Source organism: Heptranchias perlo, chromosome 21 (assembly GCF_035084215.1).
Source record: "Heptranchias perlo isolate sHepPer1 chromosome 21, sHepPer1.hap1, whole genome shotgun sequence".
Lineage (NCBI taxonomy): Eukaryota > Metazoa > Chordata > Chondrichthyes > Hexanchiformes > Hexanchidae > Heptranchias > Heptranchias perlo.
The window spans coordinates 1218555-1243800 of NC_090345.1; the positions used below are offsets into that span (position 1 = coordinate 1218555).

Sequence of the window (25246 nt, forward strand, 5' to 3'; positions counted from 1 at the left end):
TTTACCCAGTGTGTTTACTTTGCTTATAATGGGGAAAATGCAACAATTCTGCTCAGTGCCTGACTTGAGGTGGGGAGAGAGAGACTTCATTCATTGCGCGTAAGAACATAAGAAAGTATCAAACAAAAAAATAGGCCATTTGATCCATCAATCTCCACTGAGACAGCAAGAAATTCAGTAACTAAAGGAAAGAAAAGATCTCCCCTGAGAAAGATTAAAGCTAGCTGGGGCCATCAGTTACCACAGAGGACTTGAGGCTAGAATATGCAAGGATGGTCCATGTGTTGGAGGTATTACCAAATCCTGTTCTCAATAGCACTCAGAAAAGCCCAGTTCCACCTTATAAACAGTTTCCTCTGATATTTTGGAATCCCAATTAAGAAGCAAAATTGTTTAGTGGGTACCACTTTGGATAAGGCTGTTGGTAAGAAAAGAGTTCTGAGGCTGAGCTTCATTTAACGAGGCCCTCATATCAAATTAGTTCGAGATTGTGTGGTATATTAACATACACCACTGAGATAGTGAGGATGACCATTGTAATCTTTATACAGTTATAAGCCGCCAATAATACACATCAGGGCCCTTCCTTGTGCGTCTACACCGATACTGTGTAATCCTGTTCACATTGCACTGCCGACCTCTCTAGATTGGGGAGCAAAGAGATCCCCTCTCCAGCCCATCTTGAAAGGAGATTTTATTCCAGTGCTCCATGGCAATATAGGTTAGACTCTGAGTTCCACTAGCTGATTATGTACCTTGATAAGACAAAAAGAACTCCATCAAGCCAGATGATACAGGCACCGAGTGCCTCACCTCCTTCTAAAACAACAGCCTTTGATAGCATAGAATCAAGCACAGAAGGAGGCCATTCAGCCCGTTGTGCCTGTGCTGGCTCTTTGAAAGAGCTATTCAAATAAACCAACTCCCTTGCTCTTTCCCCCATAGCACTGTAAATTTTTCCTTTTCAATATATTTAATTCCCTTGTGAAAGTTACTATTGAATCTGCTTCCACCACCTTTTCAGGCAGCGCATTCCAATTGTAACAACTCGCTGCATAAAAAGATTCTCCTCATCTCCCATCTGGTTCTTTTGTCAATTATCTTGAACCCTCCTGCCAGTGGAAACAGTGTCTCCCTATTTACTCTATTAAAACCCCTCATGATTTTGAACACCTCTATTAAATCTCCCCTTAATCTTCTCTGCTCTAAGGAAGACATTCCCAGCTTTTCTAGTCTCTCCACATAACTGAAGTCCCTCATCCCTGGGAGGGATGCAATGTAAACTCGTGCTTGTTGGAGCCCACTGTGATTCTGTTGATAATTTGGTGAGTACTGGCTTTTGCTGCGGGTTCCAATGTGAGGGGACGATTGCAGAGATGGCTGAGGGCCAATGTCTAAATGTTGCCCGGGGGGCAGGACAATTGGTAACAAGTGCTGCAGAAGTATTATTGGGGATAAACTCCACCTCTCTCTCCTCCTTTAAGACCCTCCTTAAAACCTACCTCTTCGACTAAGCTTTTAGTCACCTGTCTAATATCTCCTTTGGCTTGGTGTCAGTTTTTGTTTGAATACACTCCTGTGAAATGCCGTGGGACGTTTTCCTACGTTAAAGGCGCTGTATAAATGCCAGTTGTTATTTAATAAATGATCTGTGCATTAAGGAATGATCTTGTATAACTTTCTGTGTGTTGCTCCTTGAGGTGTCTGTGCTGCAGAACCAAGGTCGGGAGATGATGATTGTAACAAGTGGAGCTGTGGCTTTTGGCAAACAACGTCTTCGACATGAAATCCTGCTTTCACAGAGTGTGCGACAAGCACTGCACTCAGGACAGAACCAGCTGAAAGACATGGTGAGCTGACAGGAAGCGTTACAACTCAAAGGAACTTTAGTATGTGGAGAAATGTGAGGAACAGTGTTGACTTAGCTCCAAATAAATCTCGGACACTTTGGATTTTATTTTGTCTCCAAGCTCATTACAGAGTTTTGAGAAACACGAGCAGAGTATTAAAGCAATCCCTGGCCTAACTTTTAAACTGTCTGAGGTGTTGCGCACACAGTCAGTACCAGCCCTTTAGAGGAAGGCTGAGTTCCTTTTAAATGCTTCATGTTAGAGTTGAAATAATTTGGGCAAAGAGAGCAGGATGGGCTGGTGCTACTGTTTAAATGGAAGAGATTTGGGACGGAGAATAGGATTTCTTTTTTCCCACAGAGGCTAATGAGGTTGTGGAATGCACGACTGGAGTTATTGATTGATTCAGAGACCAGGTCAACATTCATGAATAACTTAGATAGATGAGTGAAGGAAAGTGAAACCAAGGGATATGGAAACAGGGCGAGCACATAGGATTAGGACTACTGCTCGTGTCGAGAATAAATACCAACACGGGCTGGTTGGGCCAAGTGACCTGTCCCGTGTTGTAATTTCTACGTATTGTTTTTATGAAAAGTTTCATTTTAACTTTGCAGACGGTTCCCGTGCTGGAGGCTCGTGCCTGTGCTGCGGCTGGACAGAGTGGCTTAATGGCTCTGTATGAAGCAATGTTCACACAGTACAGTATTTGTGCTGCTCAGGTCTGTTGCTGTTTTATATTTCCTGAAATCTTCCCTGTGTTACAATTAGTGGGACCACACTTTTTAATCACTGTTCGTGTCTAATCTGTGGTTGAGTAACTTTTGCAGTTTTGATTATTTTGGATCAGTTAGGATTATGAGAAATGGAAATCTCGGTTCAACATTACACTTTCCTGTTTGTCCCCAGATTCTTGTAACAAACCTGGATTTCCACGATGACCAGAAGCGTCGGAACTTAAGCAGCACACTGCACGAACTTCTCCGAATGAACATCGTTCCAATCATCAATACCAATGATGCTGTTGTTCCACCTCCTGAACCCAACAGTGACCTGCAGGGGGTAGGTGGAGACAGAGAATCCTGAGCATCTGGCAGGGATGGTGCTGGATTCTTCACTTATATAGTACGGTTAGGGGGAGGGGAGCCATCTATCAAATCGTGACTGGTAATTAATGCCCCACACAAAAGCGTTGCTCACCATAATCACAACATATTGAAGGAAATTCAAGCATTCTGTACGTAGTAACTTGTTTTCACCATTATACTGCTCTGGGTATCATTCCTACAGGTCACACTCACTGCACAGCTGTAGTATTGTCACGTGGCACCTTCCTGGAGTGAGGAGCCAGGGTTTTGGTGCAGGAGAGATGAGCATGGACCTGGGAGGCAACAACACTTCAAGGACTTTGGAAAGTGAGGTTGGAGTTGGGAGGGTAGTTTGCAAAGACAGAGGGGTTGAGGGTGGGTCTTTTGAGGAGGGGGTGATAATGGTGGTTTTGAAAGGGAGGGGGTGGTGTCTGAGGAGAGAGAACCATTTATAATATCAGCTAACAAAGGGACCAGGAAGGGAAGTTGGATGATGATCAGTTTAGTGGGAATGGGATCGAGGAGCAGGCAGTGGGTCTTACAGACAGGATGAGTTTAGGGAGAGATGGGAGAGAAACTAGAGAGATGAGGGTTCAGGGCTAGGGTGCTGGGCAGCCTGGAGGAGGTTTGGTTTGGTAGGCCAGGGGAAGCAACAGATCAGGGAATGTAAGGCCTTTGTCTTGGTGACAAAGAGGTCCATGAGCTGGTTGCACTTAATAGAGGTGAGAGTGGAGGGGGAGAGGTGTTTAAGGAGACAACTGGTGATGGAGCACGGACCTGGGGCTATCTTTCCTCTCCAGGATGATTCTAGGTAGTGGGTAGTTTTGCCAGAGGAGAGCAAGGCCCTGTAGACCGTGATGTGGTCCTAGCAGATCTGATGATAGATGGCTAAACCATCTGACGGTGCCAGATATGCTCAAATCTGTGTCCCCTGGACTCATTTTCATTATTGCAGCATCCTCCACATCTGCAGGAGTGAGTTCAGTTTAAAAGCAGGGAGATGATGAGGCAGGTAGTTCCTTCAACATCTTTACTATGTGTGTCAGATAAAGAGGCCTGTGTGGAGAGCGATAACAATCAGTCACTTCTCTCTGCCATTCCTTTGTGGTGAAATCACCCCTCAAGCCCTTGTTACTTTTTATGTGTTCATTACTGAGAATCAAATGTTGAAAGCTCAATAATTTAAGCACCATGTCAGCCGCTTTCGAGCTAAACATGGTGCTAAACTCAACTTGCCCTTGCTTTGCATTTGGATTTAGTGGCTTACTTCAGACGTGGGAAGCCATACTCCAGGACAGGAAACAGTGCATGAATGAGTCTGGGGAGATTCAGAGCAGTACTGAGTAAGCCTATCACACGCCAGTACCCCAGAGATGTGGGGTGACCGGGCTCCTTGCCCCTGATGGAGTGAGACCGATTCTCTGAGATAACAGTGACTGGTACTATTCATAGGACGAGCACGGTGCCACCTGGCAGAGATGTCTGTGTCCTACTTTGTCCTTCCTGATTGATTGGATTTGACTGACTCCAGTCATTTATGTGCTCCCTGTAGAGGCCACTAACTGAACAATGACTAATGCTGAAGCATCATCGCCAACAGAGTGACCTCTGACACCACCTGAAGCAGCTTGGGAATAATAGTGATCCAAGTTAAATTACAACATTGCTGGAAGGGGCTCTGATTGGTTCTGACCCTTGTCTAAAAAGCGCAAGACTGGCTGAAGAAGCTTTGCAGGGAGCATTCAAAACATTGGTTAGAGTTTGTGCACAAACAGTCCGGCTAGGTTGGATTATCTACAGTAGGCTGATGGCCAGGTGGGGGTATTATTGCAGCAGTCTACCATTGATGTTTATGTTTATGTATCCAAGATGAGAAAAGGTCACGTGTGTGATCCTTTTCAGCTCATTTCTTGCCCGTGCACCAACTATTCGTCCCCCGACCGCTGCTCCCCCCGACCGCTGCTCTCCCCCACCCCCGACCGCTGCTCCCCCCGACCGCTGCTCTCCCCCCCCCCCCCCCGACCGCTGCTCCCCCCCACCCCCGACCGCTGCTCTCCCCCACCCCCGACCGCTGCTCCCCCCCACCCCCGACCGCTGCTCTCCCCCCCCCCCCCCCCCCCGACCGCTGCTCTCCCCCCCCCCCCCCCCCCGACCGCTGCTCTCCCCCCCCCCCCCCCCCCCGACCGCTGCTCCCCCCCCCCCCGACCGCTGCTCCCCCCCCCCCGACCGCTGCTCCCCCCCCCCCCCCCCCCCCGACCGCTGCTCCCCCCCCCCCCCCGACCGCTGCTCCCCCCCCCCGACCGCTGCTCCCCCCCCCCCCGACCGCTGCTCCCCCCCCCCCGACCGCTGCTCCCCCCCCCCCGACCGCTGCTCCCCCCCCCCCGACCGCTGCTCCCCCCCCCCCGACCGCTGCTCCCCCCCCCCCCGACCGCTGCTCCCCCCCCCCGACCGCTGCTCCCCCCCCCCGACCGCTGCTCCCCCCCCCCGACCGCTGCTCCCCCCCCCCGACCGCTGCTCCCCCCCCCCGACCGCTGCTCCCCCCCCCCGACCGCTGCTCCCCCCCCCCGACCGCTGCTCCCCCCCCCCGACCGCTGCTCCCCCCCCCCGACCGCTGCTCCCCCCCCCCCGACCGCTGCTCCCCCCCCCCGACCGCTGCTCCCCCCCCCGACCGCTGCTCCCCCCCCCCGACCGCTGCTCCCCCCCCCCGACCGCTGCTCCCCCCCCCCGACCGCTGCTCCCCCCCCCCGACCGCTGCTCCCCCCCCCGACCGCTGCTCCCCCCCCCGACCGCTGCTCTCCCCCACCCCCGACCGCTGCTCCCCCCCCCCCCCCCGACCGCTGCTCTCCCCCCCCCCCCCCCGACCGCTGCTCCCCCCCCCCCCCCGACCGCTGCTCCCCCCCCCCCCCCGACCGCTGCTCCCCCCCCCCCGACCGCTGCTCCCCCCCCCCCGACCGCTGCTCCCCCCCCCCCGACCGCTGCTCCCCCCCCCCGACCGCTGCTCCCCCCCCCCGACCGCTGCTCCCCCCCCCCCGACCGCTGCTCCCCCCCCCCCGACCGCTGCTCCCCCCCCCCGACCGCTGCTCCCCCCCCCCCGACCGCTGCTCCCCCCCCCCGACCGCTGCTCCCCCCCCCCCGACCGCTGCTCCCCCCCCCCCCCGACCGCTGCTCCCCCCCCCCCCCGACCGCTGCTCCCCCCCCCCCGACCGCTGCTCCCCCCCCCGACCGCTGCTCCCCCCCCCCCCCCGACCGCTGCTCCCCCCCCCCCCCGACCGCTGCTCCCCCCCCCCCCCGACCGCTGCTCCCCCCCCCCCCGACCGCTGCTCCCCCCCCCCGACCGCTGCTCCCCCCCCCCCCCGACCGCTGCTCCCCCCCCCCCCCCGACCGCTGCTCCCCCCCCCCCCCCGACCGCTGCTCCCCCCCCCCCCGACCGCTGCTCCCCCCCCCCCCCGACCGCTGCTCCCCCCCCCCCCCCGACCGCTGCTCCCCCCCCCCCCCGACCGCTGCTCCCCCCCCCCCCGACCGCTGCTCCCCCCCCCCCCCCCGACCGCTGCTCCCCCCCCCCCCCCGACCGCTGCTCCCCCCCCCCCCCGACCGCTGCTCCCCCCCCCCCCGACCGCTGCTCCCCCCCCCCGACCGCTGCTCCCCCCCCCCGACCGCTGCTCCCCCCCCCCCGACCGCTGCTCCCCCCCCCCCGACCGCTGCTCCCCCCCCCCCGACCGCTGCTCCCCCCCCCCCCCGACCGCTGCTCCCCCCCCCCGACCGCTGCTCCCCCCCCCCGACCGCTGCTCCCCCCCCCCGACCGCTGCTCCCCCCCCCCGACCGCTGCTCCCCCCCCCCGACCGCTGCTCCCCCCCCCCCGACCGCTGCTCCCCCCCCCCCCCGACCGCTGCTCCCCCCCCCCCCCGACCGCTGCTCCCCCCCCCCCCCGACCGCTGCTCCCCCCCCCCCCGACCGCTGCTCCCCCCCCCCCCCCGACCGCCGCTCCCCCCCCCCCCCGACCGCTGCTCCCCCCCCCCCCCGACCGCTGCTCCCCCCCCCCCCCCGACCGCTGCTCCCCCCCCCCGACCGCTGCTCCCCCCCCCCCCCCGACCGCTGCTCCCCCCCCCCCCCGACCGCTGCTCCCCCCCCCCCGACCGCTGCTCCCCCCCCCCCCGACCGCTGCTCCCCCCCCCCCCGACCGCTGCTCCCCCCCCCCCCGACCGCTGCTCCCCCCCCCCCCCGACCGCTGCTCCCCCCCCCCCCGACCGCTGCTCCCCCCCCCCGACCGCTGCTCCCCCCCCCCGACCGCTGCTCCCCCCCCCCCCGACCGCTGCTCCCCCCCCCCCCCGACCGCTGCTCCCCCCCCCCCCCCGACCGCTGCTCCCCCCCCCCCCCGACCGCTGCTCCCCCCCCCCCCCGACCGCTGCTCCCCCCCCCCCCCGACCGCTGCTCCCCCCCCCCCCCCCGACCGCTGCTCCCCCCCCCCCCCCGACCGCTGCTCCCCCCCCCCCCCCCCGACCGCTGCTCCCCCCCCCCCCCCGACCGCTGCTCCCCCCCCCCCCCCGACCGCTGCTCCCCCCCCCCCCCGACCGCTGCTCCCCCCCCCCCCCGACCGCTGCTCCCCCCCCCCCCCGACCGCTGCTCCCCCCCCCCCCCGACCGCTGCTCCCCCCCCCCCCCGACCGCTGCTCCCCCCCCCCCCCGACCGCTGCTCCCCCCCCCCCCCGACCGCTGCTCCCCCCCCCCCCGACCGCTGCTCCCCCCCCCCCCCCGACCGCTGCTCCCCCCCCCGACCGCTGCTCCCCCCCCCCGACCGCTGCTCCCCCCCCCCGACCGCTGCTCCCCCCCCCCGACCGCTGCTCCCCCCCCCCGACCGCTGCTCCCCCCCCCCGACCGCTGCTCCCCCCCCCCCCCGACCGCTGCTCCCCCCCCCCCCCGACCGCTGCTCCCCCCCCCCCCCGACCGCTGCTCCCCCCCCCCGACCGCTGCTCCCCCCCCCCCCCCGACCGCTGCTCCCCCCCCCCCCCCGACCGCTGCTCCCCCCCCCCCCCGACCGCTGCTCCCCCCCCCCCCCCCCGACCGCTGCTCCCCCCCCCCCCGACCGCTGCTCCCCCCCCCCCCCGACCGCTGCTCCCCCCCCCCCCCGACCGCTGCTCCCCCCCCCCCCCGACCGCTGCTCCCCCCCCCCCCCCGACCGCTGCTCCCCCCCCCCCGACCGCTGCTCCCCCCCCCCCCGACCGCTGCTCCCCCCCCCCCCCGACCGCTGCTCCCCCCCCCCGACCGCTGCTCCCCCCCCCCCGACCGCTGCTCCCCCCCCCCCGACCGCTGCTCCCCCCCCCCCCGACCGCTGCTCCCCCCCCCCGACCGCTGCTCCCCCCCCCCGACCGCTGCTCCCCCCCCCCGACCGCTGCTCCCCCCCCCCGACCGCTGCTCCCCCCCCCCCCGACCGCTGCTCCCCCCCCCCCCGACCGCTGCTCCCCCCCCCCGACCGCTGCTCCCCCCCCCCGACCGCTGCTCCCCCCCCCCCCCCGACCGCTGCTCCCCCCCCCCCCCCGACCGCTGCTCCCCCCCCCCCCCGACCGCTGCTCCCCCCCCCCCCCCGACCGCTGCTCCCCCCCCCCCCCCGACCGCTGCTCCCCCCCCCCCCCCCGACCGCTGCTCCCCCCCCCCCCCCCGACCATCAGCTTCAAGAAGCACAAGCTAGAACTGCTATTAAACCCAGGAATGGGATTATCGAAACAGCCTAAAGAGAGCAGTGCCCGGCTCGGACTGCCCTTTTAGCCCACCACTGAATTTACCATGTGGCCAAAATGGTCCCATCAAGGAGACCAGTGGGAAGCCGGGAAGAATATTAAGGGGTGATCTAATTGAGACGTTTAAGATGATTAAAGGGTTTGATAGGGTAGATAGAGAGAAACTATTTCCTCTGGTGGGGGGAGTCTAGAACAAGCAGACATAACCTTAAAATTAGAGCCAGGCCGTTCAGGGGTAATGTCAGGAAGCACTTCCTCACACAAAGGGAGTGGAAATCTGGAACACTGAGGCTGGGGGTCAATTGAAAATTTCAGAACTGAGATTGATCGATTTTTGTTGGGTAAGTGTATTAAAGATTACAGAACAAAAGTGGGTAAATGGAGTTATGGAGTTAAGATACAGATCGGCCATGATCTAATTAAGTGGTGGAACAGGCTCAAGGGGCTGAATGGCCTCCTCCTGTTCCTGTGTTCCTATGAAAGGAACCCATGAATAAGGCCAGAGATTTGCCATTATGCAGTTAGGGAAGAGGCTACCATATGGCGACATCCCAGTGTGAATGTTTTTAAAAACTCTGGCCTTCATGGTTCTCCCTGGTGTTATCCGTGTGTAGGATCCTTCTATCCAAAGAGTGAATGGTCAGAATTGTGCTTGGATTGTGTGGAGAAAACCTTTCTATGGGGTTATAGTCTGAGCCGGTCTCGAGAGAGCGAGCTGTTCCCATGTTCTTGTAAGGCGGCGAGGGTGAACCCTCCTCCGAGTTCAGTAGGGTTGTTCTGCGTCAGAAACTGTCGGAGTTGGTTGGGTTGTTCTTGGAACAGTTTCTTTTTCTGTTTGAGGTTGTTAGTCTGACCTTCAGCTGGTTTATTTGGCAGAGTGCACATCTCATTCTGAGTTTTCCGTGTTCCAGCAGGTGATCAGTATCAAGGACAACGACAGTCTGGCAGCAAGGCTCGCAGTGGAGATGAAGGCAGACATGCTGATTGTCCTTTCTGATGTGGAAGGTGGGTAAGAACCCAGTGGTAAAATTGCTGGTCTGAGCATGTTCTGTAGTCTGTACGGTCAGTCGGTAACACCAGTCACGGGCACTGCCAATGGCTCAGCAAGTACATCTGCCAAGTAGCTGGACTATGTGGGCCAGGAAAATCGCAGCCTGTGCTGAATTAACTGATTGTGAATGACGGGACACAATATGTATAAATAGACTGTTTCCAGTGATTGAGGGTCTAGAACAAGGGTCATGGATACAAGATTAAATGTAAGAGGTTTAGGACAGAGAGCAGGAGAAACTTTTTTTTACAGAGGGCTGTGAGACTGTGGAATGTACTACTGGAGTTGGTGATTGAAGCAAAGACCATGTCAACATTTAAGAACAGGTTAAAGGAAAGGGGGATAAAGGAGCGTGTGAACAGAAAAGGGCAGGCCACACAGCCTATTTCTGTTATAATTTCTGTGTAATCTCAGCTACATAGAAGTTACAACAAGGAACGACCATTCAGCCCATCCTGTCCCTGTCAGTGTTGACATAGTTTCTGCCTCAGCCACTAACCCTGGAAGTGAATTCCACAGCTTCACAATTCTTTGAAGTTTCAATCTCTTAAATTTAATCTTATACCTTTGGCCCCTCGTTCTAGACCCCTCAACTGCTGCTTCTATCTACCCTGTTTCCTCATACCAGGCAGCATCCTAGTGAATCTCACTGTACCCTCTAAAGCCTCGTCATCTTTCCTATAGTGTGGTGTCCACTACTACTCAGTACTCCAACTGAGGTCTTATTAAGGTTTTATACAGATTCAGCATTAGATGTAGGCTTTTTCTTTTTTATTCGTTCATGGATGTGGGCGTCGCTGGCGAGGCCGGCATTTATTGCCCATCCCTAATTGCCCTTGAGAAGGTGGTGGTGAGCCGCCTTCTTGAACTGCTGCAGTCCGTGTGGTGACGGTTCTCCCACAGTGCTGTTAGGAAGGGAGTTCCAGGATTTTGACCCAGCGACAATGAAGGAACGGCGATATATTTCCAAGTAGGGATGGTGTGTGACTTGGAGGGGAACGTGCAGGTGGTGTTGTTCCCATGTGCCTGCTGCCCTTGTCCTTCTAGGTGGTGGAGATCGTGGGTTTGGGAGGTGCTGTCGAAGAAGCCTTGGTGAGTTGCTGCAGTGCATCCTGTGGATGGTACACACTGCAGCCACAGTGCGCCGGTGGTGAAGGGAGTGACTGTTTAGGGTGGTGGATGGGGTGCCAATCAGGCGGGCTGCTTTGTCCTGGATGGTGTCGAGCTTCTTGAGTGTTGTTGGAGCTGCACTCATCCACGCAAGTGGAGAGTATTCCATCACACTCCTCACTTGTGCCTTGTAGATGGTGGAAAGGCTTTGGGGAGTCAGGAGGTGAGTCACTCACCGCAGAATACCCAGCCTCTGACCTGCTCTTGTAGCCACAGTATTTATGTGGCTGGTCCAGTTAAGTTTCTGGTCAATGGTGACCCCCAGGATGTTGATTGTGGGGGATTCGGTGATGGTAATGCTGTTGAATGTCAAGGGAAGTTGGTTAGACTCTCTCTTGTTGGAGATGGTTATTGCCTGGCACTTGTCTGGCACGAATGTTACTTATCAGCCCAAGCCTGGATGTTGTCCAGGTCTTGCTGCATGCGGGCACGGACTGCTTCATTATCTGAGGGGTTGCGAATGGAACTGAACACTGTGCAATCATCAGCGAACATCCCCATTTCTGACCTTATGATGGAGGGAAGGTCAATGATGAAGCAGCTGAAGATGGTTGGGCCTAGGACACTGCCCTGAGGAACTCCTGGAGCATTGTCCTGGGGCTGAGATGATTGGCCTCCAACAACCACTACCATCTTCCTTTGTGCGAGGTATGACTCCAGCCACTGGAGAGTTTTCCCCCTGACTTCAATTTTATATTCTATACCTTTTTGTGATAAAACCTAGATTTCCATTGGCTTTTTTATGACCGTATCAAGTTGAGGTGCTGCCTTTAATGTCCTATGAACCTGTTTCCCCCAAATCCCTCTGGTCTCCCACAGCCCCGAGCCCATTCCCGTTCAGAGTATAATTACTGCTGTTATTTTTTTAGCCAAAATACAACACCTCACACTTCCTGATATTGAATTCTATCTGCCTTTTTTAGCCCATTCCCCCATCTTATCAATAATCAAACTAAAGAATTAACTATACCCCCTATTTTGGTATCATCTGCAAATTTTGACACCACTCCCTCTAGGCCTATATCCAAATCATTGATATAAATAGTGAACAGAAGTGGTCCCAGGACTGAACTCCCTGGGACCCCACTACCTACTTCCAACCACTCTGAGAATCTGCTCTTAACTCCTACTCTCTGTTTTCTCCCTTTTGAACCAATTTTTAATCCAGTTTGCTGTCCCCTCCTGAATTCCTTACCCCTTAATCTGCTCCAGTAATCTCCCGTGTGGTACAGCAGTAGGTGGAACTCTCTCAATTTGATTCAGTAGACTAAACCTTTCCAATTGCTTTGGTTAAAGAGGGGAGATGAGCCAGGGTCCCCATTCCCAATCTCACCTGTAGACCTCTGCTGAAGACGGGCTTTTGTTGGCTGTAATTCCCCTCTTCACCCCCGTGGTCATATCGGCTGCCAACCTGGGTTGTGAAAGTACACACTTGAATAATGGCCAGGGGTGAAGTGCCGGAGGTGCCGGCTGCCCATGGAACTGAACCCGCCGAGGAGGTGAGGGGAGAGATTAGCAACAACAGAAGGTGAAAGCACCAGCCGTAGGAGTTGTAATTGGAAGCATGGAGTCTGGCCAACACAGATCGCTGAAAGGAGCATCCTGGAATAAATTGGCTCCCAGACACACACACATCACTATAATTGGAATTTCGAAACTGAATTCAGCAGACTCTGCCGTACTTTGGGAACTGCTAATTATGAATTTAAAAAGTAAATGCAGATCTGTTTGGATCCTACACAGAGCCGAGTGAGTAGGGTAGTGTGATGCAAAATATACTTTTGTATAATTTAGCAAGGCCAGGGTGCATCTTGGACTTTTTATAAAGTATTAGTACAGCATTTGTTGTAACAATGTGGCGTCCAGTTTAATTAGTGCAGCAAGAGTTAGACACGTTAACTGTCCGGAGTATTGCTCACTCATAGGGCGGGAGTTAGTCGCTGTGTTACTGTCAGGAGCTGCTGTTAATATGTTGTAGTTAGAGAAAGGTACAAAGTATCTCTCTTTAATGTTCTCTCCTGCTTTCACTACTATGTTATCTTCAAGTAGGTTGGGGATCATTTGTGTTGGTTTGATGTATTGGAGAATCTTTTAGTAAACGGGCTTTTCTTTGTTTCAGGCCTTTTTGATTGTCCTCCTGGATTGGACGATGCGAAACTTATTGATACCTTTTATCCTGGAGACCAGCAGTCGATCACCTTTGGCACAAAATCCAGAGTGGGCCTTGGAGGCATGGAGGCTAAGGTGGGAGAAGGGCTGTAAACGGAGAATGATTGGAATGGGACTGAGATTTAGGAGAGCTCGAGATCCTTCAAAGTTTCAGTTTCTTTCAGTGTATGTGTTTGTACAGTGCTCAGTACCGCAGCCTCATCCAGATAAGAGAACCACGGAGGAGAAGGTGTCCCAAATGGTTTCTTGCCTCCTCTTCTGTATTGTCTGTTCCTGCTCCCTCCTCATCTTCAAGGTTTCGGTGTATTTATTTATCCAGTCCTTCCTGGATTCTGAGCATCCTTTCAGTAGGCCTCACATAGCTGCATGAATTTCCATTTCTTGCTGAACAATCAATTCATCCATTCATTTACACTTTGTGTTATTCCCTTGTTTTCTACAGGTGTAATCTAACTGCCCTCTCCTGTACACGGTACAGTCCGTTCCATTGATTGGTAGCTCCAAGTATGAGGAGGAAGTTCCTTATACTAAGTTAGATCTTGGTTTCCTCGCTTTATAACCTCGCTCTCCGTTTCTTCTATTCTGGTTTTGCTACAGATCTCTCTCTATCTCCACATTATTCATTCTGTTCATTATTTTAAACATAGGAACAGGAGTAGGCCATTTGGCCTGACCATGGCTGATCTGCACCTCAACTCCATTACCCCACTTTGCTCCATAACCCTCGATACCCTTACCCAACAAAAACCTAGAGATCTCGGCCTTGAAAGCTCCAATTGACCCCCAGCATCCACAGCCATTTGGGGGCGAGAGTTCCAGATTTCCACTCCCCTTTGTGTGAAAAAGTGCTTCCTGATTTCACTCCTGAACGGCCCAGCTCTAATTTTAAGATTATTGTCCTGGATTCCCCACCAGAGGAAATAGTATTTACCCTATCGAATCCTTTTGTTTTAAACACCTGCTCTTACAGAGAGCCGGCACTGGCTTAATGGGCCGAATGGCAGCGTCCTGTGCTGTAACCATTCCAGGATTCCACCTCACGACCTTCTAACTCGGGAATATAAGCCGAAGTTTATGCAACCTGGATCCTCCTAATTTAACCCTTTAAACAAACCCCTGTATCATTCTCCTTGAATCATATTCCCTCTCCCCAATAATCATTTTTCAATAAGAGTCCCAACAATACTGAGTAGCCTGGCAGGGAATGGGGATCTGAACAGAGGAGGAATGGGCAGCATATGGCTGGTATAATGAAGATCCCCACTAAGCTCTAGGAGACACGCTGAAAATCCTGCACCATATTTAACGTAGCGCTGCTTCGCTGCTGCCTGGTGTATTGAGGCTGCAGGGATAATGGGCAGTCTCTTCCACTTAGTTCAGAGTTGTTGATTTGTTCTGGGCTGGATTGAGGGAGGCTAAACCCATGATGATGATCCAAGTTCCCTTTGGATGCTTTTTGGAGCTGCCCCTGGAGCTTCCCTTAGACCTGAGTATCGACTCCGCCCATAAGCTGTGCACAGACCTGCAAAACAGCCAGCCTGGATCCAGATGCTCTGGGATGTAGCGGAATAGTGCGCTCTGTTTAAAGTGGGTTGAGCTCCCCTGGAATGGGCTGCTGTCCCGGAGCACGGTGGGCAGGGATTGATGGGATACCCACAGCCAGAGGCTGTAACTAAGTACCCCAGCTCAATCTGCACTGAGATATTTGGACAGGCCTGAAATCATTCTATCTCCTTCCCTCCCTACTCAGTACACAGCTGATTGCTGGATCTATTCTACCACCAAACATGAGATTGAGGAATGAAGTTATTTTCTAACCATCGTTGCTGTAGATTGAATCCCAGTGTAACTTGTTGGCCATTAAGTTACTGGGGTTCTAATCATTTGTTTCCTGAACCACAGGCGATGATGTTACTTCTGCTGAGAATGGAAGTTGTGCAGTAAGGACCTCAAATGGGACAGGGACAGGAGGCACTGCCGTGTTTTATTTGTGTTTCTCTGTTGTATATCTTGCTTTACTCATTGTATATGGCCTACAGGCTGAATTCGAAGAACACTGTACTGGGTACTGCTCCTGCAGGTCGACGCATCTCAGCAGGGTGTGCTGTGAAGTAAAAGGAGTTTACTTTCCACCTGGTCTCCCAGGGGAGGGGAAGCCGTGATAGAGACAGATGTGCTAATGGAAGATCACTAGCCTGGAAGAAATTTGAACCATCCACCTATTCTCTGAAATAACTGATACCAATTGGGAAGAGGATTAACAGCTGTGATCCCAGCTGCAGATTCCGATGTCTGTCCTGCTGCAGCTCCACTGGGACAGTTTCCGGTAACACCCTAAAGTACGGTACCCATCACACTTGATCTGACGCGTACAATTCAGCACATGTGTGTGTTACAGGTGAAAGCAGCACTTTGGGCTCTCCAGGGAGGAACGTCTGTGGTCATCGCAAGTGGCACACACCCAAAGGTGACTGGCCATGTCATCACTGACATAGTAGAGGGTAAAAAGGTCGGAACTTTCTTCTCGGAGGTCAAACCCGCAGGTGGGTGTGGAATGAGTGTGGTGAAAAGTGGAAGTAGAAGGTTAAATTTATGACTTTCTCTATGAGAGCATCCCTTGGGGCGTTACAGATAGAAACCTCCAAAAAAAGAATATGTGGTCCCCAGAAACCCTACTCATCTCAGCTTTCTGCAAAATGATTGTTGAGTTAACAAATACTGAAAGTAACAAAATAGAAAGTAGAAAAAGACAGACTACACACACTTAATAAGGACAAAGAAAATCATCTCGTTCACGGCAGACACTATGTTTATAACTGAACTCTGGGCACAAGGAATGTTACTGAAGAGAAAGACTTGCATTTATTTAGCACCTTTTACGACCTCAGGGCGTCCCAAAGCACTTTACAGCCAATGAAGTACTTTTGAAGTGTAGTCGGTGTTGTAATGTAGGGAAATGTGGCAGCCAATTTGTGCACAGCAAGATCCCACAAACAGCAGTTTGATAATGACCAGATAATCTGTTTTAGTGATGTTGGTTGAGGGATAAATATTGGGCCCAGGTCACCGGGGAGAACTTATAAAATGTTTATCCCTCCCATCCTCACTTCTTATCCCTCCTTTCCTGAGGGGGTGAGTTATATTGGGGTGCGGCATCAACTGCCTCACCCGAGGGGCCATGTGAGCCTGATCAGTGAGTGCTAGTGGCCTGCAGTAACCAATGCCCAATGCTGACCTCAACCTGCAGGGACTGTTTATTGGGTTTGAGTGTTTTGCTGCTGTATAATGATAGACTCTGATGCACTTATTACTGGACTTGGATATTTTGTATGAGATGTTTAATTCATGAATCCTCTGACGGGATTAGTAACCGAGGACCCTGTTCTCTCCGGTAGGTCCCACTGTTGAACAACAGGCAGAGATGGCACGGACTGATGGAAGGATCATGGCCTCTCTCCAACCAGACCAAGTTAGTGGGTTACTGAATCCTTTGTTCACCAGTCTGTGGCAGGCATCGACTGCGGTTAACTGCAAAAGAAGTTCTGATTTAATTTTTGGGACCTGAAGGCCATGCTCAATCACTGCTTTGCTATAAGCCCAGAATTATTTTTAAAATTAGGTTTATTCTGGTCTTTGCCTTACCACCTGTTTATTTTACCCCCCACCCCCCCCCAACTATTTTACTCCCAGACGTTCCTCCATCCTCTCACAATGTTTCACAGTGCAAAGCCCGGTGTGGTCTCAGAACAAGGGTTGAGACAACTTGTTGGCTGGAAGGTGACCCTGGCAATGGGGAATGAAGCTCGATCCCTTCAGGTGGAGAGAGACCAGGATCAATTGTGGTGCAGAAACATTCCCCCTTTCCCAGGGCTGATGCGGGTTGAGTATTAGCATGAAGAAAGTTCAGGAATGAGAAGACATTGCCTGAGTTAAATTCCACATTAGACACAAACTCCTCGTGGCCAACCTTTGATCTGTTGCTGCTCTGACATCCACACAGCACTCAGTGATGCTTGGAGATGTACAAGAGTAGCATGGGCGAAAGTCGTCCACCGCGGGGCGAAAGTCGTCCACCGCGGGGCGAAAGTCGTCCACCGCGGGGCGAAAGTCGTCCACCGCGGGGCGAAAGTCGTCCAACATTGTCCAGCGTGGGCTAACCTGTCTGTATGGGGGAGGGCCAGGGATGGGGGTCACAGATACAATCCTGGGCTTAATGGCGTGCCTTTTGTGTCGTCTATATCGTGATTTCTTTCTTGCTTTTGTGCAGAGGGCCGATATTATCCACCGGCTGGCTGACCTCCTGACAGACAATCGAGATGAGATCCTGAATGCTAACAAAAGAGACATGGAGAAAGCAGTGTCCTTGGGTCAGTGCACGGCTCTTATTCTGGGCTTTATTATCTGTGACGCGAGGGTTATTGTACATTATACAATGTGATTTATAGGTCAGACATGTTTGAGCTTCCCATTGGCCAAGGCACCAAGTTACACAGACCAGATGGGGCTAAGTTTCACTCCCAGCCTTTGTTGAGTCAGTGCATCTTACCCGAGGTCTCGGCACCCCTGTACCAAGGAAGGGAAAGTCATCCAGAATCCTGCCCCTCATCACTGTCCAGTGCCCCTGCTGGAACGTGGGCATATTTAAATGGTTCGGACCGTCGAATATCCTTTTGGACTCCTCAGTCCCAGTGTCCACAGAGGAGCTGTGGGAGGTGCAGGGAGAGAAGGGTCCCATGTGTATACTTCGCTCTGAGTATTCCCAGAAGGAGCCCAAGTCTGGAGGAGTTTATCTCAATATAGTTGAAGAGAATCCAGGCAGTTCTAGTCAGTCGACCCATTGGAGTCCGTATCCAACACTGGGCAGCTTATAAAATAGGTGGCCTACGTCGTCCTTAGCTCTTCACCTGCACAGATGTTTTCACAACTGTTGAACTGAGAGAACAGTGATGCTTTCAGACCAATTACATAGAATGAAATCCCTTTATGGCCGGACTTATCTCTAATCTTCAGCCAGGGGCTTAACTCATTAAATCATGATGCTAAGCTCAGCTCCTCTGACAAATCTCATACTTTATAATGTGTGCTGCCCCTTTGTACCAATATGCAGCAACATTTTCAAATTCACTGATGTGACTTAATGGTCACCCAGGATTGATGAGGGGCCTCTCGGCACAGCCCGCCCAGAGCTGGCCCCTTATAGCAGCTAATCACTTCCTCGCCAACTCTCACTGGAAGTAACTGATCTTTGCAGAGCTGTGATGAGGAATATAAAGGAAGGTGACTTCTACACACCTGTTTTTCTTTCTGTGGAGCAGGTCGACTTTCCCAACCGCTGTTAAAACGATTGGCCCTCACAACGGCAAAGTTGAACAGCCTGGCCATTGGCCTACGACAGATCGCAGCGTCTGCTCACGACAGCGTAGGTCGTCTGATCCGGAGGACGAGAGTTGCAAACGGACTGAATCTGGAGCAAATATCTGTTCCTATTGGTGTCTTATTGGTGATTTTTGAATCTCGTCCAGACTGTCTCCCCCAGGTAAAAAGCTACATGGTACCTGGGGAGTGGGGGGTGGGTTGTGGAGGGGGAGAGTGGGCCAGATACAGAGCCATATGGGCCAGTAAAACCAAAATGAGTGAATATCACACAGGGGAGTTGAACAGTGAGGATAATGTAGGTCATAAGGAGCTATGGTGAAAGAATTTCTCTAGTGGCTTGTGTAGAGAGCTTGTAAATTCACCGAGGATGGGCAATAAATGCCAGTCATGCCCACATCACCTACATCACGAGAACAAATTGAAAAAAACATTTTTTTAGAAATTCATTCTGGGGATGTGGGCGTCGCTGGCAAGACCGGCATTTATTGCCCATCCCGAGTCACCCTGAGAAGGTGGTGGTGAGCCTTCTTGAACCACCGGTAGCGGGTTTGATACAAACTGAGTCAGTTATTAGGCCACTTCAAAAGGCAGCTAAGAGTCAGCCACGTTGGTGTGGGACTGGAGTCACATATAGGCCCAGACCGCATGGCCACTTTTGCTGACACCAGCTTTTTCTTACGCTAAATTCAAATTCTCGAACTGCCACGGTGGGATTTAAACTCACAATCGATGGATTATCCATGCAGGCCTCAGGATCAGTAACACAACCACTGAACTACGGTAATAAAAACAGAAAATGCTGGGTCAGGCAGCATCTATGGAGAGGGAAACGTAGGGTTAATGTTTCAGGTTGCTAACCATTGATCATCACTGTAGGCTGATGCTAAACTCTTGAATATGAAGTGATTAATGTGGACACTCTAACTGATACGAGGGTAGGAGAACAATTGGGAAATAGTGACCACAACATAGTTCGGTTCAATGTAAGAACAGAAAAGGACAATGAAGAGTCAAAGATCAGGGTGCTGAACTGGAAAAGGGCAAAGTTCAGTGAGATAAGAAGGGATCCTGGGACACTTTAACTGAACCGAAAAGTTAGGAAACATTGATCAGCAGCGGGAAATCTTCAAATATGAGATGGAAAGAGAGTACAGAATAAATACATTCCTATAAGCTAAAAAGGGGGCAAAAAGTAATAGGGTTCCATGGATAAAGAGAGAGATTTAAACTAACCTGAAACTTAAAAGGAAGGCATATGATAAAGTGAGGGCTAACAATCCCAGGGATAATCATGAGGAATACAGAAAGTGTAGTTGTTGGGTCAGGGGGGGGGCAGGGGGTGAGATTAGATGGTAAAAGGGAATATGAAAATAGGCCAACAGATAATATAAAAGCAAATAATAAGGACTTTTATAATCATATGAAAAGTAAACGAATAGTGAGAGAGGGTAGGACGATTCGGGGATAAAGTGGAGCGTCTAATTGTGGAGGTTGACGGTCTGGCGAAGATATTAAATAAATACGAATGGGTACGGTAGCATAGTGGTTATATTACTGGACTAGTAATCCAGAGCCCTGGACTAATAATCTGGAGTCATGAGTTCAAATCCCGCCACAGCAGCTGGGGAATTTAAATTCAATTAAATTCAATTAATTAAATAAAAATCTGGAATTAAAATACTAGTATCAGTAATGATGGCCATGAAACTACCGGATTGTCGTAAAAACCCATCTGGTTCACTAATGTCCTTCAGGGAAGGAAACCTGCCGTCCTTACCCGATCTGGCCTATATGTAACTCCAGACCCACAGCAATGTGGTTGATTCTTAATTGCCCTCTGAAATGGCCTAGCAAGCCACTCAGTTGTAAAATCTCATTACGAAAAGTCATAATAAGAATAAAACCGGACAGACCACCCGGCATCGGACCACTAGGCACCGGACACGACAAAGGCAAACCAAGACCAGTCGACCCTGCAAAGTCCTCCTCACTAACATCTGGGGACTGGTGCCAAAATTGGGAGAGCTGTCCCACAGACTAGTCAAACAACAGCCTGACATAGCCATACTCACAGAATCATACCTTTCAGCCAATGTCCCAGACTCTTCCATCACCATCCCTGGCGATGTCCTGTCCCAGCGGTAGAACAGACCCACCAGAGGTGGCGGTACAGTGATATACAGTCAGGAGGGATTGGCCCTGGGGGTCCTCAACATTGACTCTGGACCCCATGAAATCTCATGGCATCAGGTCAAACATGGGCAAGGAAACCTCCTGCTGATTACCACCTACCGCCCTCCCTCAGCTGATGAATCAGTCCTCCTCCATGTTGAACACCACTTGGAGGAAGCACTGAGGGTAGCAAGGAGACAGAATGTACTCTGGGTGGGGGACTTCAATATCCATCACCAAGAGTGGCTCGGTAGAACCACTACTGACCAAGCTGGCCGAGTCCTGAAGGACATAGCTACTAGACTGGGCCTGCGGCAGGTGGTGAGCGAACCAACACGAGGGAAAAACCGACTTGACCTCGTCCTCACCAATCTACCTGTCGCTGGGCCCCGACAACATTCTGGCTGTAGTGCTGAAGACTTGTGCTCCAGAACTAGCTGCGCCTCTAGCCAAGCTGTTCCAGTACAGCTACAACACTGGCATCTACCCAACAATGTGGAAAATTGCCCAGGTATGTCCTGTCCACAAAAAGCAGGACAAATCCAATCTGGCCAATTACCGCCCCATCAGTCTACTCTCAATCATCAGTAAAGTGATGGAAGGTGTTGTCGACAGTGCTATCAAGCGGCACTTACTCACCAATAACCTGCTCACCGATGCTCAGTTTGGGTTCCGCCAGGACCACTCGGCTCCAGACCTCATTACAGCCTTGGTCCAAACATGGACAAAATAGCTGAATTCCAGAGTTGAGGTGAGAGTGACTGCCCTTGACATCAAGGCAGCATTTGACCGAGTGTGGCACCAAGGAGCCCTCGTAAAATTGAAGTCAATGGGAATCGGGAAAAACTCTCCAGTGGCTGGAGTCATACCTAGCACAAAGGAAGATGGTAGTGGTTGTTGGAGGCCAATCATCTCAGCCCCAGGACATTGCTGCAGGAGTTCCTCAAGGCAGTGTCCTCGGCCCAACCATCTTCAGCTGCTTCATCAATGACCTTCCCTCCATCATAAGGTCAGAAATGAGGATGTTCGCTGATGATTGCACAGTGTTCAGTTCCATTCGCAACCCCTCAGATAATGAAGCAGTCCGAGCCCGCATGCAGCAAGACTTGGACAACATCCAGGCTTGGGCTGATAAGTGGCAAGTAACATTCGCACAAGACAAGTGCCAGGCAATGACCATCTCCAACAAGAGAGAGTCTAACCACCTCCCCTTGACATTCAACGGCATTACCATCGCCGAATCCCCCACCATCAACATCCTGGGGGTCTCCATTGACCAGAAACTTAACTGGACCAGCCATATAAATACTGTGGCTACAAGAGCAGGTCAGAGGCTGGGTATTCTGCAGCGAGTGATTCACCTCCTGACTCCCCAAAGCCTTTCCACCATCTACAAGGCACAAGTCAGGAGTGTGATGGAATACTCTCCACTTGCCTGGATGAGTGCAGCTCCAACAACATTCAAGAAGCTCGATACCATCCAGGACAAAGCAGCTTGCTTGATTGGCACCCCATCCACCACCCTAAACATTCACTCCCTTCACCACCGGCACACAGTGGCTGCAGTGTGTATCATCCACAGGATGCACTGCAGCAACTCGCCAAGGCTTCTTCGACATCACCTCCCAAACCCGCGACCTCTATCACCTAGAAGGACAAGAGCAGCAGGTACATGGGAACAGCACCACCTGCACGTTCCCCTCCAAGTCACACACCATCCCGACTTGGAAATATATCGGCCGTTCCTTCATCGTCGCTGGGTCAAAATCCTGGAACTCCCTTCCTAACAGCACTGTGGGAGAACCTTCACCACACGGACTGCAGCGGTTCAAGAAAGTGGCTCAACACCACCTTCTCAAGGGCAATTAGGGATGCCCACATCCCATGAATGAATAAAAATAAATACTACATCGGTTTTTGCAGATGATGGTGGAACTGAGAACATAGGTGTACCAGAGGAGGATATGGAACAATTGATGGAGCTAACTGTAGAAAAAGAAAGTTAGAACTCAGGGTGGAGAGGTCACTGGGCCCTCAGGGCAGCACGCTGGACTATTGAACAAAATCAGAGAGGAGAAAGCAGAGGCTCTGGGTAGTTTTTAAATCCTCCTTAAATGTACAAATTGTGTAGTGACTGAAGAGTAGCCAAAGTAGCACCTTTGTTCAAGAAGGGAGACAAGGTCAAACCAGGTAACTATAAACCAGTTAGTCTAACATTAGTTGTGGGCAAACTCTTCAAATCCATAATTCAAGAGCAAATTCGTGAACATTTAGAAATACATGGGTTAATCAAGGACCACCAGCATGGACTTGTTAACGGCAAGTTGTGTTCGACAAATTTAATGGAGTTCTTGAAGAAGTAGCCCATTGGATCAATATAGGGAATGCAGTGGATATGGTGTATATGGATTTTCAGAAGGAGTTTGATAAGGTGCGTTATAAAAGGTTTGTTAGAAAAATTGAGATGTGAGGTGTAACAGGAAATGTAGTAATGAGAATAGAAAGTTATTTGATGGACAGGAAAGAGAGAGTTTGGGTAAAGTGGTGTTGCTCAGACTGGAGAAGGTTTGAGGTGGTGTACGCCAGGGGTTAATGCTGGGTCTCGGTATATCGATGATTTGGACTTGGGTAAAGGACACAAAAATAGGAGGTGTGATGAACAGGTTAGCAGAATGGGAGACAGGTGGTGGGTGGCCTACTCCTGTTCCTATGTACATGCAATTTAATGTGGATAAGTGTGAGGTAATACATTTTGGGAGAAGAAACAGGGAATGGGAGCATACACTCTATGGGAAGACATTGAAGGATGTGGATGAACAGAGACAATTTGGGTTCAAATATAAGATTCCCTGAAGTGTGAGTGCAGGCAGATGAAGCCACAAAAAGGCAAGTATAACTTGGGGTTTTATAAAAAGAGTACGCAGATAAAGGAGTAATGATGAATTTAGCAAGACATTTATTAGGTTACAGTTACAGGACTGTGTGCAGGTTTGGGCACCCCATTATAGAAAGGACATTAAAGTCATCGAGTGTGCACAGCATAGATTCATCGGGAGGATGCCAGCGAGGGGAGACGATAGTTATGAGGAGAGACTTGAGATACTGGGACTGTTCCACTGGAGCACAGGTGATTAAGAGGAGATTCAACTGATGTTTTTAAAATTATGAAGGGTTTTGAAAGAGAGTAGAAAAAGACTGGAAAGGGGGGTTGGTGATGAAGGGACATCAATTTAAAATGGTCACTGAGAGGTCAGGAGAAATCTCTTTCCACAGAGGGTTGTTGGAGCGAGGCGTGGTTTGCCACAGAGGGTTGTTGGAGCGAGGCGTGGTTTGCCACAGAGGGTTGTTGGAGCGAGGCGTGGTTTGCCACAGGGGGTTGTTGGAGCGAGGCGAGGTTTACCACAGGGGGTTGTTGGAGCGAGGCGTGGTTTACCACAGAGTGGTTGTTGGAGCGAGGCGTGGTTTACCACAGAGGGTTGTTGGAGCGAGGCGTGGTTTACCACAGAGTGGTTGTTGGAGCGAGGCGTGGTTTGCCACAGGGGGTTGTTGGAGCGAGGCGTGGTTTGCCACAGAGTGGTTGTTGGAGCGAGGCGTGGTTTGCCACAGGGGGTTGTTGGAGCGAGGCGTGGTTTGCCACAGAGGGTTGTTGGAGCGAGGCGTGGTTTACCACAGAGTGGTTGTTGGAGCGAGGCGTGGTTTGCCACAGAGTGGTTGTTGGAGCGAGGCGTGGTTTGCCACAGAGGGTTGTTGGAGCGAGGCGTGGTTTACCACAGAGTGGTTGTTGGAGCGAGGCGTGGTTTGCCACAGGGGGTTGTTGGAGCGAGGCGTGGTTTACCACAGAGTGGTTGTTGGAGCGAGGCGTGGTTTACCACAGAGGGTTGTTGGAGCGAGGCGTGGTTTGCCACAGGGGGTTGTTGGAGCGAGGCGTGGTTTGCCACAGAGTGGTTGTTGGAGCGAGGCGTGGTTTACCACAGAGGGTTGTTGGAGCGAGGCGTGGTTTACCACAGAGTGGTTGTTGGAGCGAGGCGTGGTTTACCACAGAGTGGTTGTTGGAGCGAGGCGTGGTTTGCCACAGGGGGTTGTTGGAGCGAGGCGTGGTTTGCCACAGGGGGTTGTTGGAGCGAGGCGTGGTTTGCCACAGGGGGTTGTTGGAGCGAGGCGTGGTTTACCACAGAGTGGTTGTTGGAGCGAGGCGTGGTTTGCCACAGGGGGTTGTTGGAGCGAGGCGTGGTTTACCACAGAGGGTTGTTGGAGCGAGGCGTGGTTTACCACAGAGTGGATGTTGGAGCGAGGCGTGGTTTGCCACAGAGTGGTTGTTGGAGCGAGGCGTGGTTTACCACAGAGTGGATGTTGGAGCGAGGCGTGGTTTGCCACAGAGTGGTTGTTGGAGCGAGGCGTGGTTTGCCACAGAGTGGATGTTGGAGCGAGGCGTGGTTTGCCACAGAGTGGTTGTTGGAGCGAGGCGTGGTTTACCACAGGGGGTTGTTGGAGCGAGGCGTGGTTTGCCACAGAGTGGTTGTTGGAGCGAGGCGTGGTTTACCACAGAGTGGTTGTTGGAGCGAGGCGTGGTTTGCCACAGAGGGTTGTTGGAGCGAGGCGTGGTTTGCCACAGAGTGGTTGTTGGAGCGAGGCGTGGTTT

The 25246-nt window shown here is 52.8% G+C and overlaps 1 protein-coding gene across 8 annotated transcripts in view; it reads left to right on the forward strand.

Moving 5' to 3' along the window:
* Positions 1-25246, forward strand: part of aldh18a1 (aldehyde dehydrogenase 18 family, member A1) — a 57993-nt gene that overhangs the window by 15704 nt on the left and 17043 nt on the right. For 7 of the 8 annotated variants that reach the window (XM_068001937.1, XM_068001936.1, XM_068001942.1 and 4 more), the window contains 9 exons: positions 1701-1850; positions 2468-2572; positions 2760-2912; positions 9581-9674; positions 13010-13134; positions 15458-15602; positions 16455-16528; positions 17327-17426; positions 18375-18595. In XM_068001937.1, coding sequence (XP_067858038.1) covers positions 1701-1850; positions 2468-2572; positions 2760-2912; positions 9581-9674; positions 13010-13134; positions 15458-15602; positions 16455-16528; positions 17327-17426; positions 18375-18595 — 1167 coding nt within the window. The remainder of the gene's footprint in view (positions 1-1700; positions 1851-2467; positions 2573-2759; positions 2913-9580; positions 9675-13009; positions 13135-15457; positions 15603-16454; positions 16529-17326; positions 17427-18374; positions 18596-25246) is intronic. The other variant, XM_068001943.1, reaches the window with a different exon arrangement.